At 33.1% G+C, this 21,411-nt stretch overlaps 4 protein-coding genes across 5 annotated transcripts; all 4 read right to left on the bottom strand.

Annotated features, from left to right (window-relative positions):
- Positions 1–2,199: 2,199 nt before the first annotated feature.
- LOC103491430 (uncharacterized protein At1g08160) lies at positions 2,200–3,453 on the bottom strand. Its single transcript, XM_008451370.3, has one exon. It carries the CDS (start codon positions 3,328–3,330, stop codon positions 2,584–2,586), a length of 747 nt encoding a protein of 248 aa, XP_008449592.1. The 5' UTR covers positions 3,331–3,453; the 3' UTR covers positions 2,200–2,583.
- A 4,472-nt stretch (positions 3,454–7,925) lies between these two features.
- Positions 7,926–14,112, bottom strand: LOC103491429 (serine/threonine-protein kinase Nek5). 2 transcript variants are annotated; one of them, XM_008451368.3, is made up of 14 exons: positions 13,534–14,112; positions 13,349–13,415; positions 13,184–13,249; positions 13,050–13,096; positions 12,904–12,949; positions 12,695–12,775; positions 12,563–12,605; positions 12,405–12,454; positions 11,426–11,507; positions 11,302–11,351; positions 11,046–11,119; positions 10,447–10,498; positions 9,708–10,355; positions 7,926–9,617 (listed from the first exon to the last, which is right to left on the bottom strand). In XM_008451368.3, exons 1-14 carry the CDS (start codon positions 13,629–13,631, stop codon positions 8,106–8,108), a joined length of 2,916 nt encoding a protein of 971 aa, XP_008449590.2. In that variant the 5' UTR covers positions 13,632–14,112; the 3' UTR covers positions 7,926–8,105. The 2 variants fall into 2 exon arrangements, with proteins under 2 accessions (XP_008449590.2, XP_008449591.2); XM_008451369.3 differs by lacking the exons at positions 12,405–12,454; positions 12,563–12,605; positions 12,695–12,775; ... (3 more) ...; positions 13,349–13,415; positions 13,534–14,112 and adding an exon at positions 11,706–12,380.
- Positions 14,113–18,326: 4,214 nt separating this feature from the next.
- Positions 18,327–19,249, bottom strand: LOC127149383 (uncharacterized). Its single transcript, XM_051084597.1, has 3 exons — positions 19,193–19,249; positions 18,883–19,114; positions 18,327–18,802 (listed from the first exon to the last, which is right to left on the bottom strand). The coding sequence occupies exons 1-3, from the start codon at positions 19,247–19,249 to the stop codon at positions 18,327–18,329; spliced, it is 765 nt and encodes a 254-aa protein (XP_050940554.1).
- A 493-nt stretch (positions 19,250–19,742) lies between these two features.
- Positions 19,743–20,926, bottom strand: LOC127149483 (L10-interacting MYB domain-containing protein-like). The gene is made up of 2 exons (XM_051085125.1): positions 20,546–20,926; positions 19,743–20,466 (listed from the first exon to the last, which is right to left on the bottom strand). The coding sequence occupies exons 1-2, from the start codon at positions 20,909–20,911 to the stop codon at positions 19,930–19,932; spliced, it is 903 nt and encodes a 300-aa protein (XP_050941082.1). The 5' UTR covers positions 20,912–20,926; the 3' UTR covers positions 19,743–19,929.
- Positions 20,927–21,411: the final 485 nt, after the last annotated feature.

The raw sequence follows: 21,411 nt of genomic DNA, 5'->3' as shown, positions 1-21,411 counted from the left end.
AATCAAATCTTAAGATTTTAGAAAAGAGAGGAGTTCAAGAATAAAGAGACAAACATAACGAGAAAGCTCAAGCGTTCAAAGTAAAAATTAATAATAATGACAAATACAATAACCTCGACTAAAAGCAAAAATTTCAAATTCCTAATATAAAACAAAGATATAAAAAAAAGTATATTGGGTGCTTTATATTTGGAATATAGAATATTTACGATTAAAGAAAACACGATAAAGAGATGATGAGTAAGGTATAGTAGACATATAGCTATGGTAAGTTATAATATTTTGGAACGTTTACTTTTATGATTGAATTCTCAAACATAGAATGAACTACACTAATCTATTCCACCCATTTGAAATTGGTGGCCTGAACACCCCTACATGAATATGCAAATACTCCAAAATCTCACATGGGATGTCCTTTAAAAATGCAATATTAGAGAGCAAATCTATTAAAGATTCAAATTGTGGAACAAACATAGACATGAATCATGTACAGTACAAAGAGCTGTCCATTTCTAGCTGAAAGAAGCAACCTGCCATAGCATAGCACTCATTCCAAGGCTCCCTAAAGCGTCCAATCAGACAGTACAGAAGCTTTAAGTAGCTTGCTGTTATTGGTTAGTAGTGTCACCCAAAAATGATTCCTATTTAGCATTTAGAATTAACAAAACTACATCACCATCATTAAATCCTCTAATTTGAATAATACAAACTACTTCGATGATGATTTTTATAAAACTGATTCAAAAACTAGGCAGCAACGTTATAGATTCTATATAGACAGAATTATCATTTCATTTAATTAAGTCATGTCCCTATATTGACTGGCACTAGTGGCAAACACCACCATCCCTAAGTTCTAACTCAAACTCAGTGGATTGTTAGACAATCTGTAGACAAGAAAGAAAAAATAAAAAAGAAAAGAAATCCCCCACACTTCAAAAGTTCTGGTCTTACTGCTAAGAATTATCGACAGAAATACAATATCAAACATTATGTCGTATTGAAGGAAACCACACTTCAAATAAGAGAATCAATGGAACATGGCTGGGTCAGATTTCTGGCTAGTATTGACATCAGAGAAACTTTTTTTAAAAGAGCTAATCTACTTCAATAGTTTGACTCGACATTAACATACCTCTCTGCGTTACTCTTCTGTCCATGGCATAGAGATGGTGAATCTAAGAGCTAGGAGGACGTGGAGGGCAAGACTAAGAAGAGAAATAACCGTGACTCAATTACTAAACGAACCTTTAATGTGGGAAACTCAACCATATCTTGCTTGATTTGAAGTTTGAAACTAGTCAGGCATGATTAGAGGGGAGCACATTCTGACCCAGGTGAGAGGAAATAAATTTATAGAGAGATATGAGAACTTCAAAGAACAACCAAAGCACAATCTCAACCCAAGCCTAGAAGCATACCTGAAAAATAACCAAACTTCGTTTACTGAACATGCCTATCCTTCCTCTCATCTCTAAAACCTCATTACACATGCCCCATGCTCCCCTCCCTCATATCCTACTTCCATCTGCTCAGCTCACCTCTTGATCCAAAACAAACAAAATTTACAGTCAACCAGGCATTCCACCCAGCTGACATTGTTGGTTTGGACGACTACCAATTTTCAGGCCTTACGTTGGAGAACATTACTCGAACAAGAGAACAATGAACCGAGGAGGATTATTGAGTCAATAGGAACTATTATCCCACTACTCATAAGGATCTTCATCAGTAAGAATTTTGAATTTATGCAACAACAAATAAGAGGTACTCACTGAGTCAGTGGAAAACATTGTGAAAATTTTATTACTAGAGAATGGAACTAATTTCCAAAGAACATTTGAAACCACTTCAAAATTTCCTAGTCACTAATAACCTGCAAAGGGGGGGGGGGGGGGGGGGGTCTTCAAGAAAACAACCCCCTACTTTCCTGAACTGGTATGCATTGTAAATATGTAGAAAGTACACATTGCAGCCTAACTTCTGTAGTAGAAACTGGGAACAGAGCACTAATTGCCTCAATAAGCAACAAAATCAAGTTTTATGCAAGCACCCAAAACAGGTATTAGAGTACAACCATGTACCCAATCAATTCAGAAACAATTAAATTGGGGGTGAACTAAAAGCAATAATATAATTGGATTAACAACAGTGGTATGAACTGAATTGCAATGAAATAATTGGAATATCATCAAGTGAAGAGAAGAAACAAAAAAATGTTGTTCATATCCTGCCTGCATACACAAACATAAATTCTTGACTATGTTACAGTTCACTCAGTTCAGGATCCTAGATTGATACATCTCAATAAAAGAAGAAGAAACCATTTACCTTATTCCAAGAAGAAGGAGATAAGAAATCAACATCAGAATCAGATAGCAAAAATTGTATTATAAACTATACAACCTCCACTTAAAGACTACTACTTCAACTCACTCATAGCCTAAAAAATCCATGTACATTTAAGCCTACATGAATTCCTCGTTTTTTTTTTTTTTTTTTTTTGTAAAATTAACTCCCTTTTAAACATGGGGTTAAGCGGGATTAAATCAAGAACTAACTATAACAGCAGAAAATCACTCATATGCCGACTCTGCAGGCTCTTGATTCACCTATCAACTTACCGGAACCGCTGCTATTCGACGACGAGAAGCTAACCGACAGGTCCTCGCAAAGCACCCTAAGCAATCGCCTCCTGGTCCTCCACCAACCTGCTCGGAACCCAACACGAGCCGAGACCCCCACATTGAATTTGATGGTCCCTCGTCGGCGGTCATCGTTAATTTTATTCAGAGAAGAAGCTTCGACGTAAGCATTAAGAGAGGAGAGAGAAGCATTAACAAACGATTGAGTCCTCTTATCCTGGGTGAATGGAGGGACTCGGGTCTCGGTAAGGAACTCGTTATTGTAAAAAAGGGTGGAATCGACGAAGTCGTAAGAAACGGTCATTTTCTTGTTGGGATTGAAGACGGAAAACCCAATGAACCAGGAGGCGGAGAGGGACTGAGCAGCAGTGGAGAAGTTGGTAACTTGAAAAGAGTCGACACGAAACTCAGGGAGTTGGGGACGGAGAACAAGCCAGATAATGAAAAGAATTACAGCAGTGATGATGAATACGACGATGATTCCAGCAATAAGGGCTCGAAGAAAAGAGAGGCGAGCATTGTGATGGGTAGAATCGTAGGGGTTGGCGTATTGGGTAGGATAGGAATAAGGGGGAGCAGCGTAGGGATAAGCTTGACCCTGAGGGTGAGAATTGGAGGGGGGAGGTGGGCGACCGTTGGGGTAAGCAGGGTAGCCAGTGACGGGGCGGGAGGGGTCGGCCATGAGAGATCGGGGAGTGAGAATTAAGAGGGAAAAAAAAAGGAGGAAGAGAGGTTGAAGAAAGAAGACGGAAAGTATAGGGTTCTTCGAAGGATGTTTCGGGGAATTTGGTGTTGGGAAATCTTAGTAATTAAGCCATCAATTTCTTGAATTTATATATATAATAAAAAAAAGGCTGTCACGATGTTTCCTCTAAAGCATAGTTATTATCAAATTTAAATAACATATCTCAATATCCACAAAATATTAATATCCATTCAATTCTCCAAAAGATTTTAAGAAAATTGTGTAATCATTTAAATGTCTTAAATGATGGAATTTGTTTTATTTTGTAAATAGTTTTAATTTTTTATATATATATTTCAAAATGTTTCAACAATGTAATATAATATTTAAGAATAGTTTTTATGTAAAATTGTGTGAAAATTATGAAACTTTGGGAGGGTAATAAGAATGAAAATCATATCAATTTCAACTTTGTGGTTCTTTATAATATACAATTCTATAGTTTCACACATCATTATCATATTTAACAAAGATGGAAACTTTTCAACCTACTCATTTTTCTAATTTCTACATTTTCTCAATTTTTTATATCATGTTTATCGTTTAAAATCTTAAGAATTAATTTTTTTAAAAAAAAAAAATTCTCAATTTTAAATATATAAATTGATATAAAATGAATGTTTAAAATCTTAATTATTAAGTAGTTTTAAAATTTTAGAGACACAACACCAATTAATTCAAAGGTTAATATTTATTTTAGACTTTGTTTGATAATTAGCTTATTTTAAATATTTTGTAAATATAACTTTTCTACTGTGTTTTATTACTTGATATGAATTCTTAAACCTTGAAAATTAGAACTTTTGATTATTTCGATTTCTAAAATAAATAAAAGATCAATTTGGTTTGAACCACAAAAGATAGGATTGAGTAGATAAGGATTACCTTTGATGATCAAACAATAGTCTCTTATGATCCCATATCATATAGCTTAGTAAAGTTATAATTATAAAAAGGAAACTCTTATTTAACGTATTTTTATAAATAATGCAAAAAAGACATAATTAGAAAACGAATTTAATTAAGAATTTAAATGTTTTCTTAAAATATGAAAAAAAAAAGTACAACTAAATCTTTTAAAATTCAAAAAGTTATCTAACCAAAATCTTAATTAGCAAAGTCCACATGTGGATCGATATTTTGCTTCGGTTGACACCTTGTGAAATTACTATTTTGATCCAATAATATTTGTGAGGAAGTCTCGAGAAAATATTAATACTACGAAATACATATACTTCAAAGTATATATGAATGAAAAATAGAGTATTTAACTTCTTTTTTTTTTAATTTCATATATGGGTTGGGTTGGATTGGACTAGTTTAAAATATCACTTGGTTAAAAATTTTGGTATTTTTTGGGTTGGGTTGGGTCTGGAATTGGGGGTTGGAAAATTCAATTCAATCCGACGCAAATTGTGTGTGTTTAGGGGTTGAAAAATTTGATTCAACCCAACCCAAATTAATAATTAGTGTGTGTCTTGGGGCCATCTCGATGTTTGTTGGACCGAGATAAGGACAAAAAGTTTTAGAAGTTGTAACTCGGGCAATCTCGAGATCGTGTTCGGTGCATAGAGAAAAAGCTAAAGAGCACTCGGGTGCTTGGCCAAGACTCAGGGTCGTGTCCAACCAAGATTGTTATAACTTTTTTTTCCCCTCTTTTGGTTTATGCATTGAATGACCGAATGTTGTTTTCCATTGTTTGTTGGTTGAATAATGTTCTACCTATGTTGGCTTTACAAATATTAGGAATGCAATAAAAACACATCCCGGCAATCCAACTCATATTTTAAAGGTTGGGTGAGGAATACTATTAGCGTTATTCAGGTTGCCAACCCAACCGACCCGAAAATATGGGTTGAGTTGAAAATGTCCCTCAATCCGACTTGTTTAGGGTTTAAAATTTTTTCTCACATCAGAGAATTTTAAAATGCCAAGAGGGTATAAATAGACAAGCATAAATCTAAAATGTGTTGGTTGGTGTGGTAGCATAATATTATACCATTTTTTTTTTTAAGATCGATTTACTAAACCTTCATTTGGAAAGTTAGGTTTCATTGGATGGGTGCGGAAATTAAATTGTGTATTTAAAAAAAAAAAAAAGAAACCATAATTACAAAAGTGGAAAAAAAATGTCATTTCAAAAATAAAAAATTAAAATATTAGAGAAGAACTTCGGGATTGTCCCTATTTCATCTCCTCACCGTACAAAAATAAAATGATCAAATACTTTTAAAAAAAAATTATGAAATTGAGAGATAGAAAAGTTAAACCCTTGAAAACGTAGTCTAAAAACACCATAAATCTAATAAATTAAAATCGATGTATTTTGTCAATTAAACAAAACTAGAGTACAAACAACCTAATTTTTCTTATATATATAACATTAGCTATAAGCTAATCTAATGTAAAGTAATCTCATCGAATTGACTAGTCAATTTGACCTGGTTAGATACAACATAACATACAAATGGTAAAAGAAAATTTTAAAAATAAATAAAAGCAATTTAAACGAATTTAATAGTCAAATTAAACTTTAATATTTACAAATATATCGAATTGATAGTTAGTGTCTCGATATTAATAGAAAAATCTATTTGCATCTATCTTTAATAAATTCTAAATTTTGCTATATCTATAAATATTAAGGAGTTTTTATGTGAAATTATTTTTGAATTTCATTCCATCAATCAATTGAATAACAACAAAATAGGAATAAAAAGAAGTCTTCAAGTTATCACCACCACCTTCAACCAATTTGCCATAATTCCTAATTTTCCCTCTCACTTAAACTCAAACATATTATTTTCTTTTTCGTTCGTGTTTTTGTTATTTTCTTTGACACTTTATTGTAATAGTGCTTATGACATTTTTCGTTCTGTGCTAACTAGATAATTCTTTTATCATATTAAATTCGTTAATGAATTAATTTTTATTTGTTAACTCTAGATCGAGTTTATCGTAAGTAAGTGTTTAATTTGTTGGACCGTAATGGAATATAAATGTAATGTAGCATAATCCAAAACCTATGCCCCAAAATCTAGAAGTGCACTCTACGTATAGTAGGATACATTGTGTGTTTATCGATTGCCAAAGTTGATCCTTGATAATTATTATTGATTACAATTAGGACAACAAAAATTTGTTTTATCTTTGTAATTACATATTATACCTCTTAAATATAAATCACTCTTCTTCACTGGACAATCTAATTCTGATATAATTTATAAACTAACTTCTAAGTGTTGGGTGCAACCCCAAAATCAACACTTTAAGACTTCGTACTCTTTATAAGGAAACAAGTGAATTTTTATCCTACTTGTCAAGTTTCCGAAATAGGAGATGTTCTTCTTCTTTTTTTCTTTTAATCTATAACAAAGGAAGCTTAAAGTAGAATCAAGTTGGAGACAACATTTTGTCATGGAATTACTTGGTGTAAGATGTGACTAGAGGATGTTATACTTTATATGTTAGATTGAGACTACTAGACACACATAATACAACTAGAGATTGCTCTACTGTGCATACTGAAATTACACTATGCTACCAACTTACAAGAGTTCGATACGATATACGACCAATTTTGTTTAAATTATATATCATGCACGTGTAGTAATTTGCTATTAACCAATTTTATTTAAATTGTATATCATTGCATATGTATTATTATTTTGAAATTTGTAAACAAAAACTTGCATGGTTTTTTAGACACTAAATGAGTGTTTGAGGCGAGGAATGATTTATAATAGTCTAGATACTCTAATAGTTTAAGGACTATAATAGTCTACATTTGTGGTGCACGCTATATTATAGTATGTGTTTGGCCCTCACACTTGAGAGAGTGGAGTGGGCTATTCCACGTCTGGAACATGGATTAAGCAAGAGGGGTATTAGGGTTATTTTACCCCCTTATTTTTTTAGCTGAAGTCTCTGTCACTTCATTTTCTCAATCAAGTGCATGCTTGGGACTATTGAAAACTTTATTTTTCTTAGGTCAATCTCGATCCTGAGGTTCTCCTGAATTTAAAAAACTCTTTAAAAAAATTTCTCGGTCGAGGCAACCCTTATCCCGAAATCATACTACATAATGCTTATGTTTCTTAGCTCAAGGTTATCTTGGGGCAACTTTGGCCCGGGATCATTGACATAATTGCTTTTGTTTTTCAACTTGGTGCATCACGAGACCCTGAAGGCTTGATAACAGTTAATCTAAATGCTTCTATTTTCAACTCGGAGATTGTCGTGGCAAATTATATGGATTAATCAATTATGCATGGATATCATGGTAGAAGATTCTAAATAATCAAGATCTTATCTAGTAACCATTTTGTCTTTAAAAATAAAGTTAATGGATAGTACTTATATCTCCAAATTTATTCATCTTCTATCTAATTTACCAATCCAAGAATATTTATATTTCATCCAGTGGTGAATGCCTTGAAATTTTGCATTCATCCATTTATTTCCTTAATTTGTGAACATCTTTTTTGCTCCAACACCTGATTCTGAAATATTAACAAAACCACTACTATCACTTGAAAAGAATTGCACGTTTATTAATTTGTATTGTCACTATGTACAACATGAGATTGCATTAAAGAAACTACAAATAAGGCAAAAGAAAAAGGAAAAAAAAAATGACACTGGTCTAGAATACATGTGCAGATTCACCCAAATAATTAAGTTTGAAATCAGAGAAAACTGATGAAGATTCATCAACTCCTGGCATTGTCTTCGATCATCATTCCTTTGAGACTCTTTGCTAGCCAGATTGCTGTCTCTCTTGGAGAGACCTTGTCTTTCCCAAATGGCTTCAGAACAACTGCTAGTTCTTCTAATCTATTGTGTTGTAGTAACTCTGCAGATAATTCTAGCAGCCCTTCAAGTGCCTCAGCCCTTTGCCTAAAAGATTTCACATCCAATGTTTCCTTTGCTGGCACTTCCTCTTCAACCACAGGAGTGACGGGCTTTGTATGCTCAGTTGAATCAGAGTTTGTCGTTGGCAACATTGGAGGGTTTGCTCCAGTCGATTCTTTGATGGCCGAGTGCTCACAAGTATTTGGCTTCAAACACAGGGCATCAGAGCAACTATTGGACTTGAGAGTCAAAGATGTGTTGGTGGTTCCATTCTTCAACTCTAGTTCATCCTTCACCACAGTAACTAACTTACCCACGTCAACATTCTGAACCCCCACCTCCAAGTTTTCTGTTACTGGCTGCTCACTTCCAACTCGGAAACTACTATGCCGTATGACATGTATCACATCATCAAAGGCTGCAGGAAGATGGCTACTGGCCAGCTTCTCAGGTGAGGAAGTGTGCAAAGTGGTTACTTTATCTGGTAACAAACACTTGTGGGTTGATGAACTTGGAGAAGCTACCAAGGGTGTAGCAGGTTCTGCAACGGAGGATAGAAGTTCCCTTACCGTGTATTTGTCGTCCCCATGCGAAGAGATTGTAATTTGCTCTGATACCATATTGGAACCATTTGTAGGCATGTTTATGGGTATATCGTCTTTAAAGACAAATCTTCCTTCAGATCTCAGTGGAAGATCGAGTTCCACACTGGGACTCTCTTTCTTAATACCAACTTCAGTATCGTGAAGATTAACAATGTCGCTGGAGATTTCAAAGGAGCATTTTGTTGGTTTGTCATAGACTCCGTGGTTTCCCTTGTCCTCTAATAGGTTATGTTCGGACATCTCGTACTGCAAAGAAGGTGAGCAGACAGGAGGATGTATTTCTTCAATTTCATCATGTTCAATACTTTGATGGTCAAAAACTGGCTCGGCTATATCAGCAAATGGAGTTGCTGCATCATCACAAATTTCAAATCCCTGAATCGACACCGAAGATGAAACAGAATTGCTACTGTCTGTTTGCATTCCTTTAGAACAGGGTTCTGAAGAGATATGTTGTGTCTCTTTTGTTAACTCCACAGACACGACATGATCTTGGTGGCTACTGTGCACTTTATGGCAAGTCCTCTCCTCTGGAAGTGTTTCCTTTTGACGAATCCTTTCCACGGAACTTACTGCATCTGGAACATCTTGCTGCCCAACTTGCCTCGTTCTTGCCGGAAATGAAGGTCGTCTAAGCAAACTAGGAGGGGTTCTTTGTCTTGACTTAGAAGAAACTCCATCTTCCACTGGTTTCACTGGGCGACAAAGAGGGGGAGAACTGTCGTGTCTCGGTTTAGTCTTTGGTGTGGGATCAACCACAGGTAGCTATATAACAAGAAAACATCAAATATTAATGACTCATAAACCATACAAAAATAAACTTGGATAAATGAAGCTTAGTTGTTCTACTTCTACCTGATGCTTTGGAGTACATACAACTTGGTTTCTTCTTGAGGATTCAATATTTGCCTTTGCAGACACAGTGATAGGTGTATCTGGACTATACTTAGAACCAGGCACTGCCATGGGAGGTTTGATGACTTTAGGTGGCACGTCAGCATATGCTTTTTGGTTTGATGCAACTCCAGATTTCACACGGTTGCCTCGAACTGGTGAATAACTTTCCCTAGCTTTTCCTTCTTTCAAAGCTAACATTATATTTCGAATGGTCTTTGGTCGTCTTGATTCGGAATTAGATTGGTCTTCTTGAGAGGGCTTGGAATGCATTGGATCATTCACTTTGAGAGAGCATACATTATGAGTTTGTTCTTCTTCACAAGGAAGGAGGGGCTCAGATCCCTCGTGATCATCAATAGATGCCATATCACTATCGGTGACCTTATCATCACAGTTTGCTGTCGTCGCTGGAGTATTTTTATCACTCGAGAACAAACTGTCCCTATCACTGTTTGAACTGTTACTGTTTTGACTCTCTGCCATACTCCTCCGAGAATCACGCGTCAACCTAGGCTTATCTGGAGAAAAATCTACAGTAGGACTAATGGAAGGACGGTATTGTTCAACATAAGGTTGCAAATATGGATGCTTTAAAAGCTCAGAAGCCTGACCAATGGAGGAATAAAAATAGATAACATCAAATCCTGCTGGTAGAAAAATCTTAAAGTCTGTGAAATGTAAATGAGGAAAAGCTAACATTTGGTCTATGCTCTGGATTCTTTCGTAACATGCCCTTAATAAGTGTTTTCCTGCATGTAGAAAAGAGTAAGGGTTTCAACATTATACTGGACAAGAAATCAAGAATTAAGTCGTCTCAATTTACGAAGTTATTTCTTCAAGCATATTATCTCTTCATTAAGAAAATAAGGATGCTGGCTATAATGTGCAGCTAAGGTCATAGATGCAAAATAATAAATGAACGTTTTGGAAATCTAAAATAGCAAACCTTATCCACTTGTTAATAAAAGCTGTTCACAATTTGGAAAACAAGAAACCTAAAGTGGGATTGATTAATGAAACGGGTTCCTCAAAAGACTAAGGAACGCAAGCAAAAATCAAACTAAGAAAAAAAAAAGGAAAAAGAAAGACAAAGAAAGCTTGGTAATCCGATCTTTACTTTCAATGAGGACTCTTTTTGTGAGTTTGGCTACTTGTATACCTTTGTAAATTAAATCATCCTTTTCAATGAAAGCTTGGTTTGCTTATCAAAATAAATAAATTCTAGGGATATTTGATTTTGCACAACATCATATCAGAACGCAATAAACTTGATTAAACTGTACTTTTTAGACTTACAAGGATGGAGAATAGCAGGATGGCAATGGACCAATGGATGAGCGATTAATTTTGCTAATGAGCCCTGCCATATCCTGAAAACAGTTATCCAATGTCAAATTAATCATTTATTAAAAAAAGATCAATGCTTGTAGTTTAAGCATCATATGCACTTATGAAACTTTAAAGCCAAGCAAGTTTTGGAGGACGCAAAAAAGCCATGAAATCACTCAAACCAAAATTTAAATATAATTTGTGAAAATGCACTAATTCTTACAAAAGCTTTGAATGCTGGGCGATGTGCGGCCATCTCATACATACAACAACCTGATGAAAAAACAACAGCTTAGTGATGGAAAATTGAAGCCAGAGGTAGTTGACTGAGATTGCAGAATGCTTACCAAGAGACCAAATGTCAGATTTGAAGCCATAAGGAATATCAGCTAGAAGTTCAGGACACATGTAATTGGGAGTTCCAACCACCTAATCACAAATTCACACAGCATAACCATTATCTTCAGTCACACACAGGAACTTCTAGTTTCACTGTTTAGTTTCATTGACAAATGAGAAAAGTAGTTCCTGATCTCTATGGTCCAGTATTAAAATTTGTTAGCATAAAAAGGATTACAGAAATAGCATCCCCAATATGAAATAGAACTGATTTTATAGAATAAAGACCTAAGTATCTTCATCTCTCTACAAATGGAGGCTAAGGCCACTTGGCAAACCTTCAATCTGTTCTGATAGACAAAGGTCTAATCAAAGTCATAAGCAGCATGACTGAGTAATAGGAAAAGGAATTATAAATAAGACATTAATCTGCAAACATATTACTCCAAGTTACTATCCTTCAACTAGTTGTTTTTTAAACCGAGTAATCAGTCAAAATTGTACAAGTCCAACGACTATAAAATATTGGGGGGAAACTACAAATCAAACAAGAAAAATAATCAGCTAATGTATTGTTCTCATAAATATCCACCATCTGTTAGCTGCAAAAGGTGATTAGCCAAATATGATTGATGAAAACCCAATCGACTCATATATAGGATCTGGAACAGTGAACTATAAGTTCAGTGAAGGAATTAAAAGTTAAATTATATTTTTCTCAAGCATCAAAAGACTAATCCAGCCATCTCCCTTTTACTTCAACTCCTATCTAACAAATTGAAACCTTAATCTTCAACATACATATAAGCATCAATTTTACAAACAGAACTCAAAAAAGAAACAGGAAAATTATAATGTTAACATCAGCCAACTGCTAACATAAGAAAAAAGAAAAAGAAAAAGGGACGACTATCAAACAACAAAATCCTCCCCGTTCGGAGAAACTGTGAATCAAAATACAATGCAGTTCAAGTGTAGGGGCCATACTGAAGAAGCCAAGTCGTCTGCTTTCAATGTCTTGGCAAGTCCAAAATCCCCTACATTAAGGTCATGCAATAGCAAGCCAAGTCACCATGACAGTTCAAAAGTTTGTCCCAAGTACTAATGTAATTAGGAATTAAGGACTGAAGAAAGTTGCAACTTACCAAGACGGACATCCTTATCCTTAGTGAGAAAGATGTTGGAACACTGCAAATAAAAGTTGACATGAGCCTTAAAAGTTAAACTTTGTACAAGCATTACACGATTACAACATCTTCAAACAGTTGAAAGCATACTTTAAGATCGCGATGCAGAACAAAGTTCGAATGCAGGTACTCAACCGCCAATAGAAGCTGTGTAAACCACTTGCAGAGTTTCTGGTCAACAATAAAACACAAGCACCCAACTACCAAGTTTTACTATTTTCATCATATTATCAATAATCAATTGTTAAAAAGAAAGAAGAAAAAAGCAGCGAGAATAAGAACAGACAAAATGAAAGCACCTCTTCAGGAAAGTGCATCCCATTTGACTTTTTCATCAGCTCTGCCCTGTTATAGAAGATAAGTAATCAAATAAAATGATTCAAACTCCACTTTCTACTTCTTAATCATTGATCGGGAAAGAGTCTCCAAAGAGAAATTAACTCACATATCTCCACCTTCACAATATCCGGTAACAATACAAACATAACACCCCTGCATTTGGAGATCAAAAACTATCAACAACTTTCGAGAAAGCTTAGCACCATGAAGTGAAAGAAAATTGACGAAACGAATACTGACCTTCTCCACCCAAGCTTCTTTAAATTCAACTATATAAGGATGTTGAACTCGGGCTATCAAAGCCATCTACCATTATACCAGGAAAAGGAAAAAGAAACATACAGTCTTTAACTTATTATTCAAATTGGGAAAGCGAAACGAGATGAAGTAGAATGTTAATCAAACCTCTTGGTGAGCAGATCTTCGACATCGCTCGGTCTGGCGAGCGAGCCTGATCTTCTTCAAAACGTATCTGAAGATCCCAAATGAACGAATCAATCAAGGTGAAATCAAAATATCAACAGAACAAAAGGTGAAGAAGAAGAAGAAGAAGAAGAAGAAGAAGAGAGGCAAGAAGAAGAGAGGCACACTTCTTCTTTTCGGATTTGTGATTGACAAGAATGGCGGCTCCAAAAGCCCCGCGACCGATCTGCTCCATGATCTCATACTGATCCATACGAGATTCCATCCCACTTCGATTTTCTCGATTTGGGTTAATGAATTAACACTTCCAACAAAAACCCAACTCGAAATCAGTGGAAACCCAAAGTTTGAACAAGTTCATTCCAGTACTAGCCACTCCATTGGTGAAAACTGAAGCGGTTTTCAAAAAAAGGAAACTGGGAAGTTAAGATCAAAGAGTGTGAGAAGTTAAGGGAAAACAAAAGGCAATCTCCAAAAAAGAGAAAGAAATGATTCAACGATTAAACATTCTGGGATCTTGCTTTCCCCGCCAAACCCAAATGGGATTTGTGTATGACAAGTCCTTTTTTTCCCACGATCCACCTCCCATCACAACCAAAAGTTGTAATTTTTTCATTACCCCAAAAAAAGAAAATTTTGAACAAAAATACACAAATCCCTTCTTGTACTTTTTCTTCTAGTTATTATTTCAAGCGAGCAACGCTCCTTTTTCTTTTTTCTCTCTTTGATTATTTTAGGGTGTAGTGTACCTCAGTAGTCAGTCCCCACATGACATGAACACTTCTTCACTTAATAATTTTTAGTTAAAAGAACGTTTTTTAAAGAAACAAAACTACTTTTAGCCCTACGAGAAACTTGAGAGAAACGTCATAGCTAATAACCTCCAAAATCCAACTATCAAAAATAGGATTTTCTAACCCTCTTCACCAACTTATAATTCACAATATATATATAAACCATCTACAACAACATGTCTAGCAACTTGAGTAATTTAGATTATTAGAGTCGTGATTTATTATCTCGTTATTCGTATCAACTTTTTTTTCTTCAAAATCATGATTTCTACGTTAAATTATTAAAATTTCTAAAGTATATATATTATATGAATGTTAAAGGGAAATTGGGATGTGGGGACTTTGTGTTTAGGGTTTAGTGGATGTTTTTAACTAAAATGGTATTTGGATAATGCATTCTTCCTTCGCCGACACTACACTTTACTAATCTCTTTCTTATCCTCAATTTTATTTGGATAATGTCTTTCACTGATTTAATTTCAACTAAAATATTCATTTTCTTTTCTTTTTACTTTATCACTAAAAGTTTAGTTATTTCTTGTTGATTTTAAGCTGAATTTTAAATTAAAAAATTAATTTCTTGACTTTTAAATTTATCAAATATGTCTCTGAACCCGATTTTGTGTCGATTGAATTTCTAAACTTCAAAATCATTAGGTCATTTAAAATTCAGTTGACCAAATAGATACATATTTAAAAGTTTGTTGACTTCTTTTTAGCCCGACAATAATATTGTATGTACAAGAATATGAATATTAAACTTCAAACGGATAAATATTTTATCAACTTAATTACGTTCAAAATAGAAGAAATAACATTTTATCTCGATAATATAAAATTATGTCCAATTACTATTTAGTTAAGTTCAATTCATATTAAATATATCTCTATCCTTTATAAAATTTTAAATTGAGAATTACTCTATTTCTAGAGAGTGGATCTCAACCAAATTTTGTCATAAATGAGTGACAATGTCAAGTATAGGAAGAAGAAAGAAAGAAAAAAGAAAGTTGATGTAACGTCGAAATACTTAATTAAAAATCTTTTGAACATATTAATATGTGGGTGGACCGTTTAAAGTTAAATTAATTGAAGCTCTTATGAATGTGAAAATGTATAATTAAATTGATTTGACGTAGAAGTAAATAAATGCATGAATTGATCCTAAAGTTTTTTTTTCTTTCAAAAAAGAAGTTATTTCTTTTTCTAAATCAATTCTTATCATTAAAAAATTTAATATAAATTTAAAGGATTCGAGTCTCCAATCCCTAACTAAAAATTGAAATAACGTTTAGTAAAACTAAAACATCGAACATTTGTTTTAAAACCATCACAAAATGACATAATAACAATAAATATAGGAATTGGTTTATGTATATTATAATGTAATAATGTAAAAGTTTAAAACAAAGGGAAAAAGAAAGGAGTAAGAGAAAAATGTAGCCTAACCACTAAGAAGCCTTTTGATTGTTTTCAAAGCTAAATATGGAAAATTCTGACATTTCTAGTTTATTTCTGGAAGCATTAATTTTTGTAACTTGTAAAGATGGTTCAATTCTTAAAAGAAAAATATTTAACTCATATATATATATATATATATATACATATTGATTTTTATCGAAAAAGATAAGTTTTGAAATGAAGTAATATGTTCCAAAATTGAAAAATAAGACAGAGTTTCTTGAAAGAAAAATAAAGTACTTATAATTTTTTAATATAAGATTCTTAATTATAATATTGTTAGGATAAATTTGGTAAACATTGCCTCTTTTTATTATTAATAATTCATTATTAACATCAACCAAGATGTTCTAAATTAAGGTAGTCAACAATCAAAAAGAAAATTATTGCATATGTCACCTTCCAAAAAATAAAAATCTTATATTAAACACAAATCATAATATAATAACAACTTAAAGAAAAAAAAAAAAGAAAAAGAGATAATGTTTAATATGCATGCAACATAGTATACATATGTCCAATAACTAATGATAAATTTTTCATAAGATATATTTCTTTCTTCTATTCAAAATAATTCAAACGTAGTCAAACTAAACCGCGTCTTTGGTTTACAGTGTCTAGTTCACCTCTCTCTCTCTATATTTTTTTTTTATCACAAGTTTGCAATCATTTAATTCTACATATTGTCGCTCTCGAAAAGAAAACGAGACGTTTAACTAAAATCGTACAGGTTAATTAAATTATCAGATAATGAAAATTGAAGTTGAAATATTTTGATGAAGTAACCGAACCAAATTAATAATTGAGAGTAGGGGAGAGAAATTAAGGGAATTAAGAAGAAGACGTAATAAAGAAGTTAATATAAATAGGTTGCAAAAGTTGGAAGCAATTTAGATGTTAATTTATTTTAGCTTAATTAGTGGTTAATGTCAAATATTAAATACATACATACATACACATAATATTTGAGATATTTTCATTTTCTCACCATACACAACATGACGAAGCTTAATTAACCAATAATAATGAAACTAACAGATTAATTAATAAAATTTGTAGTTTAGAGTATGGTAGGTTAGAATAATAAAAGCCAAGGTAATGTCATAATGGTAATAATTATGTACCCAAAATAATAATAATAATAATAATAATAATAATAATAATAATAATAATAATAATAATAATAATAATAATAATAATAATAATATAGTCTTAATATTATTGAAGTAATAATATTTAAATAAGAGAAGGCCGAAGGTTGGGGAAGCACGTGGCTAGCAATGCGTTGCCAAGTTGTGTGTTATACAAACTCCATGGGACCTCATAATAATCATATCTTATAATCATTCAATTTCAATAATATATATATATATATACATTTTGATCTCATTACACTCCTAAATCTTCCTCACTTTGATTCTGACTTTTCTTATAAATTGTTTGCTATGGAGTTTGATGATTACCGATCGGCCTAGTTGAATATTGTTATGCTCTAGATATTCCTACATGCAATCCTTCGTAATATTACTAGGATTCTTTGATACTATTACATATATAGATATTATTATGACTTTCATTACATTGCTAAAAAAAATAATGGGATCTTCATCGTATTACTACATGGGTCATTCATGGTGTCATACTAGATCGAGTACTAATAGGATCTTCCATGATGTCATTAGGCATTGTTAAGACCTCCATGGTACTACTACACAAGTCCTCTAATTAAGCTACTTTTTATAATCCTTTCATGAAACATTTTAACTACCTCTTAAGAAGCTTCCTTATGGAATCTCTAAGTGATCAGGTCTTGTCATCCAATCTACTTAATTATCCACGTTGGCGGGAAACGAGTTATAGGTGATCACGTCGGAAATAGAAGTCATGGTCCATACGTTCCCATGCACGTGTTACAATGTTGACAGAAGGCCTGTTTTCCGATGACTCTTTTTCAAACAAGATTTTACGTGTTGAGAGAACTCCGATTTCTTGTAGTGAGTGAGTATTTACTAGATGTGAGTCACGTTAACTAAAACTAGAATCTTCACCCCTATTCTATAATCATTCAAGTTACATTAAGATTATTAATTACCACTCTCGAAAGAACGGCGACAAGGAAAGCAAACTTATCGTTCATACACCTTCTTACATTAATTATTTCATAATACATACATACATAAACACAATTGTGATTAATTAAGTGGGAATATCCGTATGTGAGAATGCGTACAAGCCGCAATGAAACAACAAAAGAAAGCCACATGCGTTCTGCCTCCTTATGTTCAAAAATTCATCGCTGTCGCTACTACGGGCCCGTTTGGTAACATTTCTGTTCCCTGTTTCCTGTTTCCTGTTTTCTGTTTCTTGTTCCCTGTTTCTTCTTTCTTTAGAACAAGAAACAGGAATATGTTTGATAACTGTTTCTGTTTCTTGTTTCTTTAAAAAAAGAAACAGAAACAGAAAATGTGTTTGGTAACTGTTTCTTGTTTCCTGTTTTTATTATTTATTGTTTAATAGTTTTGTTTGATTGCTCATCTTCAAGATTTATTTTTATTTTATTCACATGTAATTCAATTAAACATTAAGTTAAAATTTATGTCCTGCATTAAACATAAAAATGAAAATTATCAAAAGTACTTTATATCATTTAATACAAAAAGTCCTAGTGCACAAATAAAAGAAATAACATAAACATAAAATTGTATCTATCCTTCAAATGTTGCCCAAATTTGATTTGCAATATCATCTCTCGCTCGGGCCATTTCTCGTAAATGCTGTCGACTCACATCTAATTCAATTATATCCCTCTGCAAATTGGCCGAAAAATTATGTGTATCTTCAACGATCATTAATTCATTGCTAAAGTCATTGAAAAGATCATCTTCACGATCATTCAATCTAATATAATTGTGAACTGTGCAACATGCTATCGGTATATATTTTTGTGTCTTGATCGGGTACGGAGGCATTTGCTTAAGAATAGGAAATCGAGCCTTCAGCACACCAAAACAACGTTCGATGACATTTCGCAGTGAAGAATGTCGATAATTAAACACTTCTTCTCTACCTCGAGGGCGATGTCTCCTTTCTCTAAAATCTCGTAAATGATATCTTTGACCTCGAAATGGTGCTAAAAATCCTGGCATATTTGAATATCCTGAGTCGACAAGATAGTATTGATCTGCATGTAATAAAGCAAATAAAAAATTATCATAAACTCAAATATGGAATTAAAGTTTTGAAAAACACATAATTACTTACCTCTCTTAGGCATAGGAAATTTATTCTCGGGATTCTTGATACATTCTTGGAGTATACGAGAATCATTGGCCGATCCTTCCCAACCAGACATGACATACGTGAATAACATATCAAATGAACAAACACACATTATATTCCATGTTGTGTTAGTTTTTCTTCCACGAAACGGTATTTGTTCATTTTGGGGAATGCTTGCAGCAACATGAGTGCCATCAATAGCACCAATACAATCCTAAAGGATAATAAAAAAACATAAATATATTTCTAAACATTATATTTCTGAAAATAAATCAAAACGTTAAGGCATTACCTTAAAGAAAGGGTAATATTTTGAATTTGATACGATCTCCGTTGCTACAGTGTCCATATTGGGTGGACGAATAATTTCTCCACCAAGCTTGCAAACTTTCCTCAAAACCTTGTTAAAAGCTAGAGAAATAGTATGACCCGAATGTTGAAATCTTTCTGCTGCTATACGATTGCTTTCATTATGTGATATGATTAATAAGAATATAGCAACTTTTTCTTGAACGGTAAGATACCTAGATGATTTCAGATTTGTCTTTGATTTTAAATCTTCACAAAACCTTATGAATGTAATTCTTTTCATTCTAAAACAATCAAAACATCTACTATCGTTTCCATTTAACAACTCAATCACATAATCATGTCCTCTCAGTGCAGAGGTTCTACATGGTTGTTTTGAATATTGTATCCTGTTGAAGCTCATGTAGAATAAAGTAAAAAGGATGCAAATACCATCATCATCGTCGTCAGAATCAAAACCGTCATCAGAATGATTATCTTGAATCAAGTCCATATCAATTCACTAGTATATCCCTAAATCAAACACAAAAAATGTACAAATCAAAGACTATTTATGACATAATCCATCTCAATACATCAAACGTAGCCATGTTAAAAAACAACACAAACCATAAAGTCAATTGAAGTCCATATCAATTCAAAGTCAAACATACAAAATCCATGTTTAAGTCTAATATTAAAAAGTAAATGACATAATCCTAAAACATCCCTAAGTGACATCTAAAGACTATTTATGAAATCTCTCTTCCTTGAATCGGGCATGCGCAAAAATAGCTTTCTCCAAGCAAGATCTCCGTGCAAGAGTTTCAGTATTTTGGAATAAGCCTCTCCATCAACATCCTCCATTGTATTTAAAATGTCTAAACATTCCATCAACTCTTCATGGAGATCATCTTTTTTGTTTGATGTTTGACTCTCATCAACTTGACTAGATGTACAACCAAAAGATCTTTTCTCAAGGATGTCATTCTTTCTCTTTGCATTCTCCGCATATACATCTAAGAATGATGAGAAGAAACTGCCAAATTCGTCTTTCTTTCTTCGAAATCGTTTTTTGCTTTTTCCTTTATTATTCTCTTCAACACCAACGTTTGTGTTGCTTGCAACATCATTTTCATTTTCATCTTCAGAATCTGAAATAAGTCTTGTTGATGGGCAAGCATTTACACCTGTTGCAGTAGTATCTCCAAAAATCCTTACGAGCTTTTCATAATGTGGGCAACCACTTTTTCTAAACTTTTTAGCTCTCTTATTCACCTATAGAAAATGAAAACTGTTTAGCTCTCTTATTCGCCTAAAGATGATTAGCAATTGAAAAAAACTGCAACTATTATACCTTAAAAAGCTCATTCCATTGCTCCTCTTCAAGATTGATGGTACCTAATAATGGATCCCAACCATTTCCTGTCATATCACTCAATATCTTTTTGAAGTCTTTGTACATTTGTCTTAATTTGTTAAACTTATTTTTCAATTGATCGTGAGAATAATTATATCCTGCACTAGCAATTAGTTGGCTTCTCATATAATTCCAACTAGTCTTTGTAAATGTTGTAGTTGGTCGATTGCCTTTTGCAACCTCTTCATCCATTAAGTCTACAAACAAAGTTTCACTTTTATTTGACCATGGTCCCTCACCTTTTAATTCATCAATCTCAACAACGTCATCGACACAAAGTTGTTCAGTTGATTTTTGTGACATCCTTTCTACATAATGACAAATCCAAAAATTAGTGGCAAAATTAAAATAAACAAACAGAATGTTTATAGTTTAAACAACATATATCAGTTCAGTTCAAACATGGCTAATTGCAAAAGCAAAAGAAAACATAATAGAATTAATATATAGTTTAAACAACATATATTTATGTAATTAAGCTTTGAGATTGACAAGTTAATAGATTTTTATATATTTTTGTAAATACTGTTTCATGAACATTCATGATGAAATTATTAAGTCATGGCAGAAATCATAACTTAAGTTCTATTAGTAACAAATTAGATATATTGGTCAAGAAGACTGAACATTCTTGTCTCGAAATCAAATTCTATATTCAGTTCTCTTCTCTAACATTTCCATGGAATCATTGTACAATAACACTATGTTTACATACATCACAAATAAGTAATGTTTTTCAGTTTTCTAAAAAACAAAAACCATACATGTGGACCAAATATCAACACTACAAAGAGACTTCCCAA

This window comes from Cucumis melo, chromosome 5 (assembly GCF_025177605.1).
Source record: "Cucumis melo cultivar AY chromosome 5, USDA_Cmelo_AY_1.0, whole genome shotgun sequence".
Lineage (NCBI taxonomy): Eukaryota > Viridiplantae > Streptophyta > Magnoliopsida > Cucurbitales > Cucurbitaceae > Cucumis > Cucumis melo.
This window is presented reverse-complemented; position numbering and strand designations above follow the sequence as displayed.

Bases quoted from the DNA above. Each gene is read 5' to 3' on its own strand.
- LOC103491430 (XM_008451370.3), bottom strand. From the start codon at position 3,330: ATGGCCGACCCCTCCCGCCCCGTCACTGGCTACCCTGCTTACCCCAAC.
- LOC103491429 (XM_008451368.3), bottom strand. From the start codon at position 13,631: ATGGAATCTCGTATGGATCAGTATGAGATCATGGAGCAGATCGGTCGC. The intron at 12,950-13,049 runs GTGAGTTAATTT...CTTCTATAACAG, and splicing joins TATTGTGAAGGTGGAGATAT to GGCAGAGCTGATGAAAAAGT. The intron at 11,120-11,301 runs GTAAGAATTAGT...AACTGTTTTCAG, and splicing joins GCCCAGCATTCAAAGCTTTT to GATATGGCAGGGCTCATTAG.
- LOC127149383 (XM_051084597.1), bottom strand. From the start codon at position 19,249: ATGGACACTGTAGCAACGGAGATCGTATCAAATTCAAAATATTACCCT. The intron at 19,115-19,192 runs GTAATGCCTTAA...ATTATCCTTTAG, and splicing joins AATATTACCCTTTCTTTAAG to GATTGTATTGGTGCTATTGA. The intron at 18,803-18,882 runs GTAAGTAATTAT...TATTACATGCAG, and splicing joins ATTTCCTATGCCTAAGAGAG to ATCAATACTATCTTGTCGAC.
- LOC127149483 (XM_051085125.1), bottom strand. From the start codon at position 20,911: ATGTCACAAAAATCAACTGAACAACTTTGTGTCGATGACGTTGTTGAG. The intron at 20,467-20,545 runs GTATAATAGTTG...CATTTTCTATAG, and splicing joins AATGGAATGAGCTTTTTAAG to GTGAATAAGAGAGCTAAAAA.